At 38.0% G+C, this 23,613-nt stretch overlaps 1 protein-coding gene across 3 annotated transcripts in view; it reads right to left on the reverse strand.

Annotated features, from left to right (window-relative positions):
- Positions 1-23,613, reverse strand: part of LOC101175572 (oxysterol-binding protein 2) — a 40,594-nt gene that overhangs the window by 14,980 nt on the left and 2,001 nt on the right. For 2 of the 3 annotated variants that reach the window (XM_011479142.2, XM_020705925.1), the window contains exons 2-3: positions 15,448-15,656; positions 1,701-1,951 (exon numbers count right to left, since the gene is read on the reverse strand). In XM_011479142.2, the coding sequence (XP_011477444.1) occupies positions 1,701-1,951; positions 15,448-15,656 (460 nt within the window). Of the gene's footprint in view, positions 1-1,700; positions 1,952-15,447; positions 15,657-19,031; positions 22,379-23,613 lie in introns of those variants that run through there. The other variant, XM_020705926.2, reaches the window with a different exon arrangement.

Raw genomic sequence — 23,613 nt, forward strand, 5'->3', positions numbered from 1 at the left:
CCGTAGCAAACGCAGAACAGTATAGCCTGTCTACCATAGGGCGTCTTGTTAAGAATATATAATCATTTTTAAATTTCATATTAATGCTTCAAAGGGAAAATATTAAATTATAAATTACTTAAATTCATTACATTTTCAATTGAATATGATACGTTGTGGTGGTGCCAACATAGAATTCACCATTGTTTTCATTGTTATAGTAGACTAGTTAAATATCTGATTTTTGCATCAGTTAATATAGTCATGCCTGACATGTCAAGTCATTATAAATAAGGTCCAACAAACAAAAGAACTCTGTTTCAAGGAATATACTCTAGTTAGATGTCTAAAGCAATTTATTACTAAAATACAAAAAATGATGTAGCACATGTTAGAACAGGGGTGTGCAAACTACGGTTCAGGGCCTTATGCGGCCCCATAAACTATTTAATCTGGCCCACCAAACTGTAATAAATTATACCTATAATCCTTAATAATGTTTTTTTTCCCCTGTAATTCTGGTGTGTCCTCATAGATGGTGCAAATACATCGACCTTTACTGAGGCGCAGAAAGTTACTCTGCATTCATATTGTGTTGGAAAATTTGTTGGTTTTTTTTAACGTTCATGTGTGTTTTCAGAACCGGACAGTCATTTTGCCAATCATACCAAGACCACATGAATGCAGCAGTTTGCTGCTCAAGATCATGAGCCCATTCGTATCATTAGCACTAAAATGACAACAAAAGTCACAGTTTTGAAATAAAAACTCCAAAATATTCTGTTTTAAATTACATATTGCAATTTTCATTCTAAATTAAATCATTTTTTTCTTCCAGATTCTGTTATTTCATTCTCTTATAACACATGTGTCAAACTCAAGGCCCGGGGGCCAAATGCAGCCCTCCATGTCCTTTCATGTGGCCCGCGAGAGCATAAAAGCTTTTAAGTAATAATAAAAATTGGTGTGTATTTATTTATATCTAGGGGTAATCAGACTTGAAATATGTCAATGGATAGTGTTAGAACTTTAACACTATCCATATAACCTAACCTGACAGAATCAAATGTAAAAGGATGTATGCTAGAGTAACAAGCAAACATATGTTTTCAACTGTAATTGTAATTTTAAAAAGTTATAATAAATAGATAAATGAGTAATTTAACATTAAGGAGTAGTTACATTTATTTTCATTACATTTAGTTACATGTATAAGTTATATCTGGCCCTTTGAGGACAACCACTATGCTGATGTGGCCCTCAGTGAAAATGAGTTTGACACCCCTGTCTTATGAGGTGGATTACAAAGACAAGCCACACATCAACTCCTGGTCTGGCCTTTCTGTCAATTTTTGAAACAGTTTGTGGCTCACGTGTCAAAAAGTTTGCCCACCCCTGCCTTAGCATTTATCATCAGTGAGCTTGTTTACATTTGTAGGTTACTGTTACCTTACAGGCTTAGATCAGAAAAAAGTAATCCAGCTTGTATTTTATTGCCAACCAACCTTAGTATTTCTTATGTGGTTTCTCCGTCACACCACCTTTAAAAGAAGCCCACCCTGTGAAAAGCGTGTTAAAACCCACCGATGTGAAACATGTGTAAAGCCACAGTTAAAAAAAACAAGATGTTAAGCATTCATTTTTAAAAAGTCATCATCAAAGGATGCCAGTCCCACATTTCTTTCTAGCCACGATTGAACTGCAACGTAATGGACACTTACATTGATCATTGCATTGGAAGTGATGCGGAAGAGGGTGGCTCGCTCGTTGACAGCCTTGATCTTTTCTCCACCTTCAATGGTGACTTTGAGGCCTTCAAGTTCAGTCAGGGAACGTTGCAGGGCTGCTCCATGCTTGGCGATGAGGTCATTACATGTGCTGAGGTCATCAAGCTTGCTGACAAGTAACTTTAGCGTACCCTGTAGCTCACTGCGGTCCGACTGGGATGTGGGCTCCTCGTCTCCTGAGTCATCTAGAAGAGGAGAGCCCCGCAAAGAAGGTTAAAATGAATCATAGAGACAGGAGAAAGAAGAAGATCTCCATCTCTGGTGATTAAATTCTATACCATAAATCTATATGACTGAGATTAAATCGAAAGGACATCATAAACCAATGTCCTCTTTGTGGACACATAGTCATAATCAAAAGCTATAAAACCCTAAAGGTCATAGATGGGGAGTGAAATTTCAACAGCTGGTAAAGCCTGATACAAGAAGAAACATCAATATCATTAGAAACGGAATGTTGAGAAGGAGAAAGGAAATATATGAGGGCATAAAATAGAAAAAGTGATGATATAACATTCAAAAATAACCTTGTAAATGTCCTGGTTAGGCATTTGAGGAATGAGGGAATTTTCCCCTAACTATACTCCATCCTCATAACCTTGGCATGTTTGGAAAGAACAGCACATTGGGTTTTTTTTCTTTTGTTCTTTCATTAAAAATGCCTGTTATGCAGCAGATAAAAGAGAGTTTTGGAAGAGAAGCAGCATTACAGTAATACTTTCTCCTGAGAGCACAGCAGCTGGCTGTGACCTAACAACAAGAGACGCCATCATCCTTGTCCTTTTACAGCAGGCAACCATGACATGAATATCCATCCGCCTGTGGGACGGCGGGTTCAAGTTTGACAAAGTCTTCGTCCTTTGAAGCATCCAAACTCCGACAAACAGGAGTTTGTCGGAGTTTGTCGGAGTTTGGATTGTAAACCCAGGAGTGTAAACACACTCCTGGGTTTACAATCTTTTAGCCAACGGATGCTCAACATTATAGGGAACAAAAACACAGTATTGCTGATGCACTTTGGGTTTTCCATAACTATTAAACCATTCAGAGGATCTGCTAAAAGCCAACACAGAATGAGTAGTAATTTTGTTTTTAAAAAGTAAATAATCTTTATCAAATACTCAATAATTGAAAACATTTTAAATAGTAATTGGCACCAATGTTGGTTGATAATACATTTGCCTTTCACTCCTGCTCCCTAATAGCATTAGAAGTTTTCTACAAATGATTCTTTATGATTCCACTGCAGGTAGTTATGTATACCTATGTAATAACTACAGAATCCATTTAAGATCACCTCACATCATTTTTGGTTAGAATAAAAACTGACATTTAGAATAAATCTGCAAAGCATTAGTTTTCTTTGGAACTTAACCACAGAATTAGAGTAATAATATTAAAATGAGGACCGTGGTTACATAACGCTTAAAAATAGATTAACCTTATTTAATCTGCATATTATTGTCGGTACTTCCTTAGAAATTGAAAGCATTAGTACTTCGACTTATTACCTATTAGTAACAATTGTCATAATAATTAAAAAAAACATTAATATTGGACCCAAATAATATTGAAGTCGAGTAAAAATTGCAGAAAATTGCAGGGTCTTTTTGTTTGTAGTGTTCATCTTAGAAAAAAGGAGGAGAAAAAGGAAAAGCTCTCACCATGCTGGCTTTCCTGGGCAGCCATTTTCACACACAGTTATCCAAAGTTCATTAATGAAGTACAGGCAGAATGGAGCTCACTAGCAAAAGGTCAGTGAAAAAGCCCTTCAGCAACAACATCCAAGAAAAGAAAAACAATCAAATTATGTTGAACATCAGAAGGAAAAAGCAGATAAAGCAGATAAAATAAAGCAGACTTTTGAAGGTTTGCAATGAAGCAGGCAGAAAAAGAAGTGAGCTGAACTTCTGAAGTAATATCCCATAGCTACATTTAAAACAAAAGCATGTTAGTTTAAAGGAAAAAGAGGAAATGATGCTTTTTCAGTGGTTCTACTGCAAACACATGAATATAACCTAAACAGCTGACTAATTCTGTAGTTCCCCTTGCTAAGAAAGGAGAATAATATGCCTCATAATACAATAGCTTACAGTCTTTATGAATTAATGTAATATTTTTTTATTTGAGGTCAACAAATAAAAAAAGTCAACAACATGAGGAGAAACAGATAACCAAACTAAAAGCACCGATGACGTGACTAAAGCAAAAACATCTATGTCCAGCGAGAAAGCAACATTTGGGTTTGGGTTTTGAAAACCTGCAAATCGAACCAGGCTCCAGAAGTTTCTTTCAAAGCATTAGGACTCCCCTCTGTAGAGTTTCTTCCAGTTATTAGTTTGATAAAACGTTAAGCAAATTATTGAGGACAAAAGAAAAAATTAATAATGTAAACATTTTATTAGAAGGATAATTCTTATACCTCAAATTAAAAGTTAGTTTTATGTTAAAACCATTTCTTGCATTCATGCTTATCTCCCTGCTCACGTCTCCAACCAGCTCCTTCACAGCAACAGACCAAGGAGAAGGGTATCTCAAAATACAATCCACACCTAGAGACAAGGCCAGGAGCCCATTACCAGGCCAGTCATGCCTCAAGGGCAAACCCCACCCATGATCACCCACACAATTCCAAGTCCTTTTGTCTACCAGTGCCCTCTGTTCGTCAAACTTCAGTAGCAGATAGGGCACACAAAACAAAAAGAATACCAAAAAAATAACCTGGCATATTCTGTATACAGAAAATCATTTGCTTCTCAGCTGTTCCATACATCCATCTTTGAGTTAACCTCGACATTTAGGGGTTGAGAAAAAGAGAGAAATCAGAGGGAGAATGTAATTGGGTGAGCCGTAGTCTGCTGCTTCACTGTCAGGTCTCATCTCCTTGCTGGTCCCTGAAGACTGGCTGTCACACCAGTAAAGCCAGAGCTTCAGCTGACAAGATGTCACCCTGTTTCAGAAGGACTAGCACGAGTCGACGAGCACACTGGAAAGATGTGTGGCCCCTCTGGTTCAGAGCTAAACTCACCTCAGCAACAATTAGATCAGACACAAATGCCTAGATTTTTTTTGGAGAAACTGTTTTAAAAGAATAAAGTTTTCAAGTTGTACTCAGCAGGGAGATGTTATTAAATGTGGCGTGAAGAATGAAGTCAGCTTCATGGGCCTGTGGACAAAAACAGACCTCAGGGTAGTGTGTTTAAACAATGCTTGGAGCATTATTTGAACAAATTGAGCTCTACATTGATACTATCCCTAACAGTTAATTAAAGGTTTAGTAGTTTAAATGCTTATCTGATCTCTGAAGAGTCTGTCTGTGCATGAAAGCTGCCTACCAAGTTTTGCATGCTCGTGTAGTATTAACTGTGCAAAGCTGCATCTAAAACAAAGCATAGTTATGTGCTGCTTGAGAGGACACATCCTAACCCAACTGCAGTGGACTGATAAATTGTTAGGGATCAGCTCTAAGAAAGCCTGCCACTTTAAAAAATGTTATGTTAATTCATTTTCTGAATATGACAATCATTTTTTTCATTGTTTTTAAAAGTGATTGTTTGACCGTCTTTCTAATTTTTTATTCACATTTCATAGTCATTTACAACCTCAAGTGATAAGATAGTGTTTAAAAAGTAATACACTGGAAAAATATAGTAAAACAAACATGAGATGGATTCAAATGTTTTAGGCATTCCAACCGAAAAAAGGCAGATCAAAACAACTAGAGTACATGTTGTAAGAGCATCTTGACACTAATGAAATTAGGGTTTTTTTTAGCAAGTAAACTAAATTGCATGTTATTAATACAGAATTTGATTATGAATAAAATGTGTGATTAAAAATTTCAGCTTTAGATGTTAGAAAACCAGCAGGTAATATATATACAAACTCCCAAATAGTGACAATTATATCCATCCATCAAGGTGGAGAACACCCTGGACAAGTTCACTCCCTCACACACACACACACACACACACCTAAGGACACCTAACTACCAATAAACCTATGAAGCATGTTTTTGGACTGTGGGAGGAAGCCAGAGTGCCCGGAGAAAACCCAGGGAGAACATCCAAACTTCACAAACAGAAAGGTCCCAGCCGGAATTCGAACCAGGGCCTTCTAGCAGTGAGGCGAGAGCGCTAACCACTGCGCCACTGTTCAGCCCTCCTGGCAATATAGACTAATCAAATATGAGGGAGATGCTAATCTTCTCTGTGCTGACCAACATATTTCGGATTCAAATGATCTCATATTTCTAAGATCTCATTTAAAAACCTAGCTGTAAACGTTTGGGTATTTTAAAAACGTATTACTAATTGAAGCTCTTTAAACTGTCTTTTAGACATGAAATCATATCAATTGGAAAGTGTGATTTCACAGACTAGATCCCAGCCAGAAGTCTAACCTGGTTAAGCTTTGACTGTGCACGGGTTGAGTTCACAACTACGCAGCCTTTCACTGTATGAGAGGTTTTTCACTAATTAAGTTGGCAGAATTTTTACACAAAATGTATTTTAATTATTAATTTGATCAATTAATTAATAGGAAGGATACAAAGGGAATTTCTTTCTGAAGTTAAGTGCACTATATGATGGTTGAGTTTGGATGTTACCAAGATCTAAGCAAAAGCAGGTGATTTCTGTTATGAAGGGTTGGAACGAGTCTCTTTTCTTTGCTTTCAGTTGTTATTCAATTTATCCCCAGCCAGCTTGATGTGGTTTAAAACTGGAAACTGTGCTCTCATTGCTTGCTTTCCTTTGTCTCTCTTCTCAAGGGTGGTTCTTTTTTAAATGTGGGTCATAATCTTGCTAAAGGATAAACAGAACATACCAGAGGTCACTCCAAAACTCAACAAAATGCTCTGGCTGTGGTTTGTGTTTAGAATGCTCATTAAAAAGAAAGATCTGTGGGATTTTAGCATAAACTATGCAGTATATATTACTAAAGAAATCGTGTTTAAGATGTGCTTTGGAAAGACTGTGAGTGGAAAGGGATAAATATGACACAGAATAGAGAACAGATGAGATGACAAGAGAGGAAGCATGCTAAGGAATAGGAGTGTAATTCTGATTGGTAATTGCTAACCGGCTCTAGTCCTCCCCTGAGATATATCACAGAGAGACAAACGAAGGAGACAGCGGGTCATCCTGTAATGTTGCAGTCAGCTATTCACCAGCAAATGAGAAAATGTGCAGGGCAACTCATCACATCCCAAAAGCTCTGCAGCACATCCCTGGGAGCATTATTAAACTGTGTGCTGTTAGAGGGAGCAAAGGAAGGAAAAGACTAACAGAAAACAACAGCAATGGGCACAAATGTTTAATTTTGGGGAATTAATCTTTTCCGACAAAAAGGCTGTAGCCTTTTGAAGATTTATAGCATCACTTCTACATCATTACTGAACAAGTTAGGCCCCTATTTTCTCTGGAATGTGAGGGTTGTGTCTGGAATGAAATCCCTTTTCCATGTTCAGAATGGTTTTATTCTTTAAACTGCATGACTTCCCTTTGCTTATGACAAAGACATCAGCTCCTGCACAGCAGGCACACAAATGTGACAAAAGACAACTCTCTTCTCAAATGTACAATTTAGCTGCGTCTCTAAAGATTCAGAAAACATCTAAACATATCAACTGATTTATATACACGCCTGGCATGTTCAGTGGTGATAAGCACTGAAACTGCCTCGTTTCAATGATACGACTGTCAAGAACGTTTAACCTGTGTGTGAAATATCAGAGGACGACATCCGATTAGAGGGACAGTTACAATAAACAGCAGTACAGACATTTCCTACCATAAAGTTCTATTGTTTATACTGGAACAGTCATTTCATGGTGAGTGAAGTGAGGGTCTCCTCAAAGAGACAACTGGCTTGTGTTTAGAAAATGGTCGACTACATAAAGAAGAGAAATGTCTGTGTTGGAAGTTTAAGTCTGCTCATATTTATTGTCCACTGCAGCTCTAATAATATTTGAGCACGAAAAAATACTTATTTAGCAAATAATGTAAAAATAAAACCAAAATTATATGGCAATTTCAACATGTTTATATTATCTGCGTTTGGCATAAATGCAGAGTTCTGGACTCATAGTTTTAAACACGGACCTTCAACAAAGAAACAATCCCAAATTGAGCGTTGAACTGCTGCTTTAAAAGTGCTGCAAATAGAAATTTGTCAGTTTTTGAAATGTCTAAATACCTTCATCTGGTGGCCAGGCTCCAAATACTGTTGAGACTTACAGGTGGAAATGTTCATGAAGGCCTGCATGACAATTCCAAAACGGGGCTAACTGTGGTGTATTCTTACTTTTTACAATAAAAAATGCCAGCACAGCAATTATTTTCTACAGAGGAATTCAACGTGTCTTTGTCCGGTAACAAAGGACTTCCTCTGGCTTACAGGATCAATACTAATATCCATAAAAAGTAGGAAGATGTAAAAAAGACAACTAATTTCTGAGTAGTAATGAGCTGTCTGTTAGTTTTTTTGTGCTTTAATATCAATTAAATAAAAATATACAGTAATGTTAACTTTCTTTTAAAAATAATTACAATTTGAAGGATGATGTTAGATAAACTCCTTAAGTAAGCTCAGAAATCTGTTTAATTTATTTAGTAAAAGATGTTTAATAATACAGTACGCATTTGAAATACTAATTTCACATCAACACTTAAGGTATTTATTATCTTGCACTGAAGGAAAATGTGCCTCAGCCTGAAAAGGCTATGATAAACTATGCACACTATACAGCTGAAGAAAAACCTTATTTTCATTTCCATTGATGCTCCGCGAGTTGAAATACAACTTCTCAGTAAATAAACAGGGTGTTACCATAATTGCCATGAGAAGTAATAAAGTAATGATTTGTAGCAAGTAATATCCCTTATCTCTGTGACAGTGTAACTGGCTGAGTGTGTGATCCTCAGGATCAGAACAGTGTTCCTCCTTCAAAAATAATAAGAACAAGTTTGAACTCTACAATTCACAGAAAATCCCATTTCAGAGTTTCTGATCCATGCTTTTGCAGATGCTAACACTGCCGTGCAGACTGTGATTTGTCTATATGCAAATTTAAGACAGATGAGGAGCACAGAGCAGAGCTGGAGGGAAAAGAAACGAAAGCAAACTGTAAGGTGGAAGAGCATGCATAGCAGGGGAGAAGAGGGGCATCCTGCTCTCTTTACAAGGTGAGGAAATGGATTTCTGAGACATGCCACAGGATGCAAGCATCAGTGGTGACAGATGCCCACGCTGCATGGGGGATTGACAATTTAGGGGAAAAGGAAAAAAAAAAAAGATTGCAGAGGAAAAGCTGCCTTTGGGTGGATGGACAGGAGTGGGACAGCTTCATGCTCCTGTGATGCAATTCATCTGTAACTGTACTGACCCTGGTTGAGTTTACTCAAGCAGCCCGAGGTGCAGAGCGAGTGGGCCATCCCTGGCTCCCAGCATCTCCTGCCCTTCATCTGACTCTTTGCGGGCCTGATCTAAGTCCTCGCTTCCACAGACACAACACTGTCGCTGGGGCCGCCTCTGAAAAACGGATTTACCCTTCGCAATGTTGCAGCATGCAAACAAACGGAGGCCTACTTACACACACAAAAATGTTTTAAGTTCAATGCAGGCGCACCTTGTAATCTCTGTCTTGGACTGCCTAGCTTGTCCACCATGTCCTGCACTGCACAAACCCAAACTATTTGAATGCGTAGAATCAAAAACCGGGCCACATTTACAATTCTCCTGTTTCTCCCAGTGCAGTGCAGGATGTAAGGAGGGAGGGAGTGGAAGGAGTGAAGCAGAAAGAAAACTGGACTCAGCAGCCAGTAATCAACTCACACAAGATCAGTACTGTACATATTATGTCTTCTCCTCTGAGCTAAATATTAAAATAATGTCATTAAACATGCAAACATGAGTGAAATTCCATTATTAACAGCTTTGCTGTTAATATTTTTTATTTTGCTTAAGACTGTAAGCTCAGTGTTGCATCCTAATTTTTCTCGAGTTAATAAACATTTCTATCTAAAACATAGTCTTCCACAACTCAGCAATGCCTCATTTACATGATTATAAATGCCACACTTGCATTAAAATGCATGCCAGTCACAACAGTTTGGTTGCAGAAGAGTGTGGGAATAACAGGAGGTCTGAAAAAAGCTGGGGACCGGCTGCTGAGGGCGGCATGTAAGCCGAATCAAAAGTGCTGATGAGGAAAGGTTGTTGAACTGTAAATAAACGATGTTTCTTAAATGTCTTTAGGCTTGTTCTTGAAAGCAATGCAGCATGAAACCACAATTAACTTTAGACTTGACCTTCATTGTTCTCGTTTTTTTTAGATTTTAACAGTTAAAAAAAAAAAGAGTGGAATCTCACGATGCAGTTTTCTTCGTTTTCTAGATTAAATACAAGCACAGTCAGAGATATTTAGTAGATGAAGCTCAAATAAAGTGCTCTCTGACTGTCACTGAGGGAGAAATGCATGTGAGAACCAGAAATACTCCAAATGATTTCAGTGAAGCACAAAGCTGCAATTAGATGTCCTAACGCACGACATCCTGAGTTGATAACAAGCAGCTAATTCAATAGACTTGAAGGATCCTCAATATTTAATTAAGTTTAATTAACCACAATTGCTAGAGTAAAGAGTAATTGCTTTTGCCATCAGCCTGACTTGGCTAACATGACTGTGCATCAAACTGCTGATTTAGTAATGTCAAACAGACACTTCACATGAAAGCCCCATGCAGCATCTGGAAACCACAGCTGATGCCCAGTGAGGAATCACTCATCCTTACATGCATGTAGACATCAATGACATTAAAAGCCCTGGTGGGATCTTTGCACGCCAGAAGTTGGTTCTTTAAGTAAGAACTGTTTGCTTTACACTTGAATTTATATGCAAAAGCCTAAAGTAAAAAAGAGTTTTCGTCCTTGTCGTGGAAATGCTAAGTTCTTATAATTTCTCTTTTTCTCTACAAGAAGGCAAAAAAATACACACTTTTGTGTAAAAAAAAAAAAAAAAGATTTAAGTCACAGTTAAACACTAACAGACCGTGATGTAACATCCTTCTATTTATACAAGTCAAACAGAATGAAATTAAGCTGCAACTCCTCCAGCTCTGATCAGACTAAAGCTTATAAAAAGAACAATTTCAGAATGTAGTATTCGTGTTAAAATAAACTGTTGGAAAGCTCTTTATTAAAAAATTATTGGCCGAATGACTTAAATGTGATGGTCCCCTTTAATATCACATACTTTTTATTTAGCCTCTATTTAGAGTCATGGATGCAATAAGTTAGTGAGTGTGACCATGACAAACTTCATCAGTTGCTTTTGATGAAAGTCTTTTAACATAAAATAGTGAACATTTTTCTGTGAAGTTTACATTTAGGGAACAAGCAAATCTACTAACAAACACACTTTTATTTTCTTGCTGGTAAAGTAAATTGTACTTGTTCAGAGGAAAGTGGTTCACTTCAACAAAGTAGAAGAAAAGGTCATAGCTCACAAATCAGAAAAAGGATTAAAATGAAACAGACCCCTGTTCTTCTTATTTGAAAAAAAAATAAAAAATAAAAATGTAAAGAAAAAACTTTGAAATAATTTGGATTTTAGTAGTATTCTATTAATAGTATTTTTAATGACTTTTCTACTTTGGTGACTTCATGCTGACGATGCAGAAAAATAATAACACACGTGACAGAAAAATGTGTGCTGACTTGGACACAAGCTTAATAATGAGTCCAGGTTCCCTGCAGCATCTCAGCCGTCACAGACCGGAGCCAGAGTGAACAAGCAAAAGCCGCAACGCTGAAGAAAAGCAGAAAATAACAGTCTAAGTTATGTGGCAACACAACTTACAAAGCTAATTTCTACTCATTTATTTGTTTATAATTAGGATTATTTTTAGATCAATCAAGCCCATTGCTTGGTTTTATTGTTAGATCTGCTCAGGGAGCAGCTTTTAAGTATGTCACAAGTGGAGGCGCTGCTGAAATCAACACCAATAAATCAGAAACTCAGTCGGATATGTATTCAATACTTATGGTGCAATTTAAAACAAATTAGACCTCCTAATAGACTAAATTATATTAAGAAAAACACAATGCAGCAACACCTGCACTCAAATCACAGGTGGTCCCAATAATGTGGATTCATGAACTAAATCCAATTTAAAATTGCATTTAATTTGAAAAAATGTAGGAGTACTGGTATGTAAAAGCACAAGTTTTCAAAGCAAGTGTATGTGGGAGATGTTTTTAATGTCATAAAACAATAAGGATGATTTGGCAGCTCTACCTAAAAACAAAATTATTTAAATAAGAATACCATAAGAAGTTATTATAAATCAAATATAAAGAGATATATTACAGAACAGATGAAAATGTTAAGACAGTTGGGAAATTATGAAAGTCTGACTTTAAATCTAATTAGTTTCAGCAAGTTGGAAAAGGTCATGAGAAAAATATGTAATAAGGACAGATTTAGGAGGGAAGGGCAGAAGGATGAGAGAAGAAGCAAAATCTACATCAGTAACTCCAGTGTCCAAAGATGAGGTTGGATTTCACAACAAAAAATAAATAAATCACAATTTCAATCAGAAAACACATAGATTAAAGTTAAAACCATCACTTTTGATCATCTGACTATTTGAATAGTAACAGATAATCTTTTTTAGTGTGTTGATTTTCTGTGTTTTGTTGAGAAACCAAATCTAACTCCAATATTACTGCCTGTTTCACTTGTCAGTGGGGACTAAGCTGATCTAACAAATCGACCCATGCCAATACATGATGTTAATTTCCAAGACAAACAGGCACAAGCAATTCAGTAAACAGCCGCAGTAGAACTAATTAATGAAGATGATAAGCATACCATCTGTCATTTCTTAATACTCTCTCGTGAGGCCAGAAAACCCAACATGGTAACATCTCACTGTGAAAAGAGCAGGTGCTGGTAAACTTAAAATACAAAATAAGAACCACAAAAGAATGATTAAAAAATAATTGGAGAGACTAATATTTAAAATATTTTATAATTAAACTGCTACGCTGTGGAAAGAACACATTAGGTCTTCTGTTCTGAGTATATTACTATAAGCAGTAAAACATTACAGCTAGAATGTTGTATTCCAGTTTAAGCCTCAGCATCTTCTTACACACATTCAGTCCCCAACACAGCCCGAGCAAGAAATTATAAGTTTGTTTAGCGCAGGAATGTTTAGTGCACATTGATAGCAGAATTGATACCAGAATGTACTTGTTCTCACCTTCCTTTAAAAGTTACATTTACCTCTCTATAAAACAGACCTTCCAACAGTTTTCAGTCATGATGGACTGCAAATATGTTTAAATGTCCAAAACATACATGCATAATAATATTAATAAACTAAATCCAAAACCCCATCCACACACCCCCATCCTCACACATTTCAACCCAACAAACAGAAAAATGTATGTACTTACTTAAGGTAGCCCTGGTCTTATCCTGTCTGTTGTTCCTTAGAACTTAAACGGTGAAAACATTGATTCTATTAAAAAATAAAGAAATGAGATTGATGTGGAAAACTAAGGGACTTCATTTTTGAAAATATTAGCCAGCTGGATGGAAAACAGAGTCAACGGCTTACTGGGAGTGAAAGGCAAGAAAGGACAAAAAGAGGGAGTGGCGGGAAAACCAGGCATGGAGTGTGAGAGGGTGACGAAAAGAGAGAGAAAAGAGGGAGCACTGGAGAAAATGTAAGGAGAGTAAAAGAAAAACCAGCACCAAGAACACACCAGGAGGGAGGAGACTGAAAGAGGATTCACACAAATGCACAGTCTTCAAATGCTTGATGCTAATTTGTCCTTTGTCCTTTTTCGAACAGTTTCAGGACCATGGACAGAGCACTGCAGTTTTTAGCAAAGGGATATGATTTGACAGAATAAATACAAATGTATACAAAAAACATAAAGCAGGAATGTGTGTCAGAAAAAAAACTTCAATTATTTCACTGACAAATTAGCTGAGCCCCTGTGAGTCAAATCTCACCCCGTCTGTTAGATTGACTTGCTAATTAAATGCTGGCCCAGATCAACACACTGCTGCTCAAGAACTCAATACTTCCAACAGCTAGAATGTCAGATCAGGTGGTATTGTCTTATAGCAGCTCTGTTTTCCTGAACTTAGCTTGAACCAGAGATATTCTGACTCTTGTTTAGCTTTGAAAACAGCTGTTTTAGTTTACACACGAGGCGCACCATTTGAGGCAAATGTCTTGTGTTCTGGTAAAAAAAAAACATTTCCTGGCAACCAATAAGAAAGACACTGGAGAAATCAGATGAAGTGAGGGCAAACACTGCCACCTGCTGATTCTACCGAGAAACCTTACTTGGCACGGTGTGAGCAATTCAAGAGGAGCTTCATCAGGAAAAACATATGCTCATGCCACCGAGCTGCTCATGAATAAAACGTCTGAACAGGATGCTACAGACAACTGACAAATAATGCCTTTATCAAACTGGTTATTTCATGTAGCAAAGCAAAACTGGAAACCATTAAAAAAAGGGGAAAAAAATTCAAAACACGAGATGAAAATGAAGGGAAAGTCAGATTAATGACGTAAAGTCTTTGTGTTTCTTTTTTAGTTTTTTTACTTAAGAATTACACGCTCTACTTCAGCCTGAATAGGTTGATAAGAGCTCGTTGTAACACATAAAAACAAAAAAGGGAAAATGAATTCAGAAATGATCAGTTTGTCTTGGCAGAGTCCAGTAGCATACTAGGAAGTAATACTGAATACTACGAAAGTGTTATTTTAGCAGAAACGTGTTTATTTGAGTTGGAATTTCTGTCCTGTGTCCTGTGTTAACAAATTCTCCCCTTGAGGGAGTGAGAGCTGTAAAATGAGACTCAAATAAATAAATACACATTACTTCTTGCTGGGCAACAAATAGATTAAAGTAGAGATAATGTATTACATAAAGTAAAAAGATTCCAGAAGTCTTCAAAAAGACTCATATTCTACTTGTCTTGGCTGGGCCACCTCTCCAGGATCTCTGGAAAAAAATGTGTTTTGTATAAAAATGCTGCATTCAAAACATGTTTTTCAAGCACATAATCTTCAGTTTAGCTCAGTTAGGATGTTTATCCTACAGCGTGTGACTTACACGTGGAAAAGTACAAATATTCTAGCAATCTCTAACACTGGAAGAGCTCAACTAAAAGCAAAAAGCCCCTACACTACCCCACCCTAGTCTATATTTAGTGATCTGAATTTCAAATGGAGGCCAGAAGAATATATAGCCTGCTTCAACCTCTGGAGAATGCGTCTGCAAAAGAGTAGGCCAGAGACTCTCAGGGCTGATGCCAGAGTCAAACATAAAAAAAAAAACATTGCAGCCAGCCCTTTCCCACAACCTTTAACCAGCAAGACCTAATACAGCCATAAAAGAAGCAGTGTTTCTGGAAAGGAGAGTGTTCTGTTGTTAGGATGAGGTTGAATGGAAGCTCAGTTCTCACAGTGGTATTAGCATAGTCTTGTTTGTTTTCCAACTAGACAAAGCAGACAGCACTGCCCCCTTCTGGCTCCAAGTGGAATTAGAATAGAGTTGGGAAGAAGCTTTATTCTGATCTTCAATACTTAAAAGCTTGAAGTTTGGTACTCCGTTTGCCAAAAAGCCTGTTTACTTTTGCTCTTACCAGACTGATCATTCATCATGCGGATGGCTTTAGCTTTGGCCAACTCCAACGCCGTCACCCATCTCTGCCGCTCCACCTCGGTGCTGGCCTTCAGGTGGTAAGTGCGGCCTCCGCTGCTCAGGACGATGTTGCATGCGTCCTCTGTGTCGATGTGCGCTGTGGCCAAGTTTATTGTTCCACGACACGTGTGGGCCATCTCTGCTTGTGTCCTGCAAAATAAAACATAAAGGGGAAAAAAACTTAGGAGGACAGTTTAGGACACTAACCTTGAGAACAGGTTTTACACAAAGGTTGCAGGTTGATCAGAGCAACTAGCATTCAGACATTGGCAAGGAGCAAGCAAGAGACTGGAGAGGGTCTGAGGACTGGCATAGGGATTCGGAAATTCCAAAAGCAAAGCAGCAGCATAGGTTTAAAGCAGAACAGTAAAGCATAACAAATTCTTTTGCTTTTCATTTAATGTAAAATGTGCTGCGAAGGGTTGAATAGCGGGCATGTGAACTGTCCACTAAGATCAGCTTGTACGTTCAGTAACCTAGATAACAGGGCCTTTTGTGTTTCAACTCAAAGCAGCTGGAGTTAACACAAATAAACAATGTCCAACAGAGCAGACAAAGAGAGGACAGTAGGAGGAGGTAAAAACTGACAGGCAAAGGACAAACTGAATGAAGCTGTTCATACACACTGTACAGGTCTCTGACAAAAGAGGACATTTTTGAGACATTTTTTTTTAATAAAATCGCCTATATGGTCCTTGGGAAAATTTTAAGAGTGGAAATTTCAAAGCAGAATTGTTAAAAAAATAATATGTATTTATATATATAAAAAAGAGAGAAATGCTGAGAATCACAATTTTTTTAGAGGACTGTGGTAAAAAAGCTGAAAATCTGGCATTTTATCATAAAGAGCTGAGGTAAGATACATGGCAGCAATGGATCAATATGTCCACCGGAGAGCCAATTTTCAAATCAGCATCTGGCAAACCAATTGTATTGATTACCTAGGCAGCGGCAATTAAAAAAAGGTGCATTGCAGCTAATTTGTGCATAAAATGTCAGAACACAAACAAAGAGTCCAACCGGTTGTTTTAGTAAGCATTACATTACCAAATGTTTGATAGAAACATGAACAATATATGAAAACCAATATTGTCTTTTTTTATTGGATTTGTAATAGCTCAAAAAGACATTTATTTATTCCTTATGGAGTAAAATGTAGTGTTGCAATTGACTTAGAGATTGAAGATAAAGAAAATTAACAAATAAAATTAAAATAATTTAGTTAGCATTATTTATTTATAAATTAAATGATAAAAATATATACACATAATAATAATAGTAATCTTTATTTGTAAAGCACCTTTCATAATAAAAATCACAAAGTGCTTCACAGTAAAACACAGAATATAAAAAGAATTATAAAAAAGCTATTTTAAAAAGAGAGGTTTTTAGCTGCTTTTTAAAAGAAAAACACTGAATCTGCAGATCTGAGGCTGAGAGGAACAAACTTCCAGAGGGATGGAGCCACTGCTGCAAAGGCTGTCACCTTTAGTTTTTAACTGGGTTCTCTTCACGACCAGCATACCCTAGTCGCATGATCTCAGGGACCTGCTGGGAGTGTATGGCTGCAAAAGGTCTTTTATAGAACAGTGCTTGGTTGTTAAGAGCTGTGCATGTTAAACAAGGATTTTAAAATGCACTCAGAAACATGTATGTATACATCTGTGTTTTTCCACTGTGTACTGGCAAAAATGTTTTCTGTACAAGTATGTTTAAATCTGTGATGCAGATAATCTCAAATAACTAACTGAATGAGATGTTAGGCTATTTTCAGGTACAATAACAATTGCAGTGATGGAGACAACAGGGATGAGTTTGAGGAGGTGTTTACTTGGGCGGCCATGTCAATCATTTTCACAGGGACTGGCAGCAAGGGTCTCACAGAGTACAGAGTTTGGCACAGCAAGTTCATCCCTAATTTCAAAAGCTGGGCGTCGCACTAAAAAAACACACAGGTCTTATTTAACATCTGTAGGTGTATTATATGGAGCCTGTGTCCTGACATTAAGATATAAAAATATATCTTGTTCCCAAAGATTAATATCTTGTTCCCACAGGTTATTATGTCGTTTGCACGAAATACTATTCCGTTCCCACAAGATACTATTCCGTTCCCACAAGATACTATTGCGTTCCCTCAAAATACTATTCCGTTCCCTCGAAATGATTAACTCGTGCGAACGCAATAATTATGTCGTTCGAACGCAATAATTAATCCGTTCGAACGCAGTAATCATTCACGTCATAAGTCATTCACGCGGATATGCTCTCTGTACGCCGGCAAAACTAAGCCGCTTTCAGCGGTAACTTCCGTGTCTCTGTGACCCATTTTCGTTCAAAAAAGGAACATGAAAAACAAAAATGATCACTTTAATACTGTCTCAATGAATATAAGAAAAATATCAAAAGATTTATGATAACTAGGCTGCTTTGTCATACGATAGCTCCTGCTAGGCTACTACTAGCGCCGCCGCAGAGCTCTTTGATGTATGCCGGCATTTGGGCAACTGGCTGGTCTGTTGTCAGACAGCTGATATTGTAGTTTAGGGTCGAATAGGAATAATAATATTCAGGACTTGTCTTTTATTAACTTTAGCAGTCAGTTGCTTTACATTACATACAGGACAGTGTTGAAAAGCAAACCAGCAAAACTCACTAAATATTTAAAAAATAAAATAAAAAAAGGCATCAAAAGAATTTCAAGTTATTTCTGCCTTACGTAATTTTCCAGTGAGAAACCCAACATACCTGATGTCTGCAACAAACAAACATGTTTTTGCATCTAAACGGTGGTTCAATAATTGACTAGAAAACATTGTAATTTTTAAACATTTAGGATGTAGAACTAGGGCTGCACTGTGGAATAGTGGTTAGCACTCTCGCCTCACAGCAAAAAGGTTCAATTTACTCTCCCACAGTCCAAAAACATGCTTCACAGGTTAATTGGTATCTCTGAATTGTCCCGAGTTGTGAATGTCTGCAGAAATGGTTGTGTGGCGCTGCTCAGGGTATATCCCGCCTTCACCCAAGAGTAGCTCCAGCAACCCTGTGACCCCAAAAAGGATTCAGCTGGTTTAGATAATGGTTGGATGGATGGATGGATGGATGGATGGATGGATAACTAACCAATGCTGTTCAATCTTTAAAAACATTAAAGTATTTTAAAATGTCGGGAACCAACACAACAGTGATCCATAAATTCTTTTTAACTATCAATGGCAAATTGAGTATGTATTTTTTTCTCTTATGAAGATATTTCAAAAATACCAATTTGTCTCAAAACTTGTCTCCTTTTAAAGAAATTGTAACACCTTTTTGCAAAGGTTGATTTTGCTTCACAATGTTTAAAACACTTTTAACAAGCAACACTGGAGCCCTCCATGTCACATGTCTAAGCATTGGGAACACCATATTTAAAGCATTCAACCATACTATCGTGTGGAAATATCTGTTGTGCCTTCCACACATCCACTCACCCGCTGACACACACAGCAGCCTCCTAGCAGGACTAGACCGTAAACTCACTTCAATTTCAGTTGACATTCACAGGAATGCCTATAGCCTCTTCAGGCTGAAAGGCAGCAGGAATACTCTCATGCAGAAACTTTCTTCATACTGCTTGTTTGACTGAATTCGGGTCTTGTTCTAGAGTCAGAGGAGAACAAGCAGAACAGTGTACTCCTCCTCTGTTGGCACTTGGTGAACATCGGTTGTGCATACAACATTACACTGGGGTCATGCAAAGCAGTGCAGAGAGCAGCCAGTTTCCAGGCTCACTCAGCTGAGCTCAGCTGAAGAGTCCTGAATGTAAGTGGGTCAGCAAACCGAATGTGCTGCCGACGAGTAAGAGGAGATCCATGCAGATCACTTCTGCCCTGTAGGGAAGCGAGGCCATGCAAAGGCCATGAAACTACATAGTCCAGAAGCTGGGAGAGAAAGATAAAGGCTACAGGAGCTTTATGGGACAAGTAGAGGGGAGGGTGTAGAAGGGCGGGTGGAGCTGAAGATGTGACAGAAGTTTCAGATCTCCGACTGCATCAAGAAAACGTTGCAGAGTTTACCTGTCAGTGCCCTGTGCACACATCCTGATAAAACACAAATCCACCGATCTGGAGCATGTAACGATAAAAACAGCACCCGGTGAACAACAGAGCACACACCACCAAACACGGCCAAGAGAAGTAAAGAAGAACAGAGTTCCAACAGGTTTTGTTGTGGCAGAAGCATCGACTGTAAAAACAATGGACAGCTCAGCCCCTCCCTCCTGGTGTTCCCAAATAGGAAGTACCATTGCTTCGCTTTACGGCGGCCGCCATATTGAAACCAGTCAACAGTGATTGGTCCGAGTTGCGCTGAGTCATCGTATGACAACTACTTTTGCCATTGCCATAGTAGACAATCACTGTCAACTGATTTCATATGGTGGTGCCTGTATCAAGAAGCAATGATGAGGGATTTAGCGAGAGCCGGAGGTCAGGCATTTTCTATCGGTGATGTCACACCTGAATTCATCCATTGCCTTTTACAGTCTATGGGCAGGAGGCTGTCATATCACAACATGGAGGGAAGGAGCCTGAGGCATGCTGATAGACATGCCAAAAACAGATAGAAACAGGACAAAAGAAAACCAAGGCAGTGATACCACTACAGCGACGGCTTGGCATGACCTGCTGATAAAATGAAACAATGAGATGATGAGAACATGGCTTCCTGCCGTCTTGAACATCCATCCACTGCTCTCAGCTTCACAGTGAAACACCAATAGTGTCAGGTCAGCCACACCAACTGAGTGACATTGGCATGCAGTCTGCAGTCTGGTGCTTAGAACAACAAAGAGACCATTAGCAAGATTAGATCACAGGAGCCTCTTCCAGTCACTTGGCTGACATGTCAGGCTACAAGAGTGGAATCAGGCCAAAGTGAACCTTACTGAGCCGGGGCCGACCTTGCCTTCAATTTTGGCTGACTCAACGATTCAATCATAGAGTTAAGCTTTAACACCACGACATATCCCTTCAAGGAGCCATGGATGGGGCCAAACATCTGGTGAGCACTTAAAATGACACTATCTGGTTACTCTTAAGAAAACATGTGCTGCCTGGTCTACTAAGACAGAGCCAGGAGCACTGATACGGGAGCTCCAGTAACACTCAAAGTTTTAATGCCCTGTAATCTTCCCAAACACTACAAGCTTGGTTTACCCTATTAGGTTAGGAAATAGTATTTAGAACATTAAAGCTGCAAAGAAAAGTCAGTTTAAAATATAACTGAAATTGGAAAAGGAGGAAAAGATGGAGTTCAGGAGAGCTAAGCCTCAGAGAGGTTAGTAGTTAGATTTTGAATTTTTGTTTGGTTTTTTAACATTGTGGAAGGCACCAAGCTCCGTATTTTACAGACTAAGACACTGCTAACCTTGGTAAATTATTGAAAAAACCCCTGAGCAACAATCAGTTGCTCAGTTTGTTCAAAACGGTTTCTGTCAGGCGCTCCAAGTCCGACACACACAAACAGGATCTTTGCATTATATGGACAATGAAAAAATACAACACCAAGTTACTTTAGTCTGAGAGCCCAAAAAGTGAACCAAAAAACGCAGACAATAAATAAATACAACTTTTTTTAGGGTGTAAATACTGAGTGTTGGTCAAAGCTAATTTTTGCTTTGAAATGGAAAGATTAACAGGGATTCTTTTAAATTTTGACAAAGCAGTTCCATTGAATGCAAGTTAATATTTATTATTCTTAAAAAGAAAAATATTAGAGTCAATATGGAAAAAAGACGAGTGGATCCTGTTGCATCTGATCCAAGCAGTCTTGACTTTTTGAGTGCATTGATGTATTTATTGTTAAGAGGCTAATTTTTCCAGAATGTAATGGAAGTTGTATAATTATTTTTTTCTTTAAACACAGCATTTTGATTGCTTTTAGTCATTAAGGGCTGACTGTGTTTGTAGGTAAAGTAAAACTCCAGTTAGTAGTTGCATTTGTAAAAGTTTATTTCCCTTAGGTTTATCTAAAAATTAAGTTGGACAAAATGTTCAAACTTTTTGCTTTTTCTCTGAGATGGAACAGTGTGATTACTTGACATTCGGTGAGAAGTTTTAGTTTTTAAGCCGTTCTTTTAACTGAATGTTTTCATGCTGAACAAAGACCCAAAGCCTGGAGCCATGTAAACACTATCTGGCCTTCCAGGAAGACATGAGTGGAGGAGAAAACAGACCTGCTCAGATGTCAACAAGTTAGATTTACCCGTAAGAAAAGCAGTTATTTTACAATATAATGGACTATTAATGACGGGGCATTCAACAGGGAGCTTTCCTTTTTACCCTGAGCAGAACTATGTTGCTCTTCTTTTAACCCAGATCAGCAAAAGAGAAGGTTTTCCTTTTAGAGCTCTATAGTCAGGCTCCACATTACATCTTTGAGCTTTTTAGATTCTATTAACCTTCTCATGGTCTTAGACCCTCCAGTCAGGTTTTCAGTTGCCCCCTCACACTCCTTTTAAAACTAGAGGAGATCGAGTACCGTATAACAACAGCTCTGGAATGTTCTGCCTCTGTTCCTCCACTCTATTGATTAAGCTGAGGATTTTAAAACACACTTAAAGACTTTTTTTTTATTTCAGTAGGGTTTTAGCTAAATATGGGTTTTGATGTTGTAATTTTAGACTTATTTATCTTTCATTTCATGTTTTCACTGGTTATCAGTAATTTTTAAAATGCATTAATGACCTTTAAAAATTCAGGGAGGATACGTTAAAAAAAATATGACAAATAGATCTAATAGAAAGTTTCGGACCACACTGGTTTAGCATGGTCAGCAACGGAAGTTTGCACCAACACTTTAAAGTCCCACTACATTTTAATCTATTGTAAAATCATTTTTTAAATTATGATTATGCCATTTTTAGCCAAAATAAAAAAAAAACTGTCATTTTCTAGAACATATTTTCCTGCAGAAGGGCAGTAGTTCATTAGAAATTTGCCTCCGAGTCATGGGCGGGACTTTTGGCTCGGAGTAAGCTTTCCTACACTTCCCTTCATCCATCTGTTTGCACTCTCTCCTGCCAGTTTATACCCCCTACCTAACATCACTACAATAAAAATGGCGAGCAATATTAGAGCTATCCAGACGTAAAGTTTTGAAAGGCCAGCTTTGACGAGGAAAACGAAGGCGGCTCTAGTCATCTGCAAGTGGATGCATCGGAATGGAGCAGTGAGCTTGTGACTTGACCTGTAGTGTCTATGTCCCACCTACGTACAAACTTTTTCAAACTATATTTTTACATCTGCTCCTGATTCACAATGATTTGAATAAAGAAACACAAAAAATGCAAGTTTAAGCTTAAGTTTCTTCGTGTGTCTTCTCTCATGAGAAAAATGCTACTGTTGGTGTTACACTCTGGTGTTAATAACACAATATTCATCAGAGTGGGTCTTTGCGCTGTTGAACTTTTAGATCAGTTTTAAACGCACATAGCCTATAGTTATGAATTTATAAAGTATGGAAAAAGTACTTCTAATGCAAACCTTTGAACAAATATACCCAAATGTACTCAACTCTGTGTTGCGTACTGTTTGGTTAACTGACATTCATGGGTATTATTATAAAGATAAAACTCCTCAACATTGGTGGAGAACTGAGGGCAGGATGACCCAGAAAAGTTAAAACAGAGGACTTGAAGCAGAGCTAATGTGCTCTGGCCAAACCTTCAGAATAAAAGTCGTAAAATAAAGCATTAAGCTTTTATGACATTACATTAGAAGTAATCTCAGATGATCTTCTCTGATTCCATACTGTGTCTTGAACAGCCAGACCAGCTGAAACATGACTCCCTGGCTTGAAACACCTGAGCCACAGGTGTCCACCGGCTGTGTAGTAAGGCTGGCTCGGAGCTCTCCAGTCAGGGTGCGGGGAGGATGAGGATGACAACGACCACCTCTTGCTTCGTATCTGGTTGCAGTGATCATCACACTGAGTGGCTTTTCTCAGCGGTGCAGAGTAACACGACAGCCGTTCGTCACAGATATTTGAAATGGCAACATTAAAATAAAATAATTAAAAAATGTGATTTTTTTCAGCATAAGTAAGCAGCAAGATGATCTCT

The sequence above is a fragment of the Oryzias latipes genome, chromosome 9, assembly GCF_002234675.1.
Source record: "Oryzias latipes chromosome 9, ASM223467v1".
Classification (NCBI taxonomy): domain Eukaryota; kingdom Metazoa; phylum Chordata; class Actinopteri; order Beloniformes; family Adrianichthyidae; genus Oryzias; species Oryzias latipes.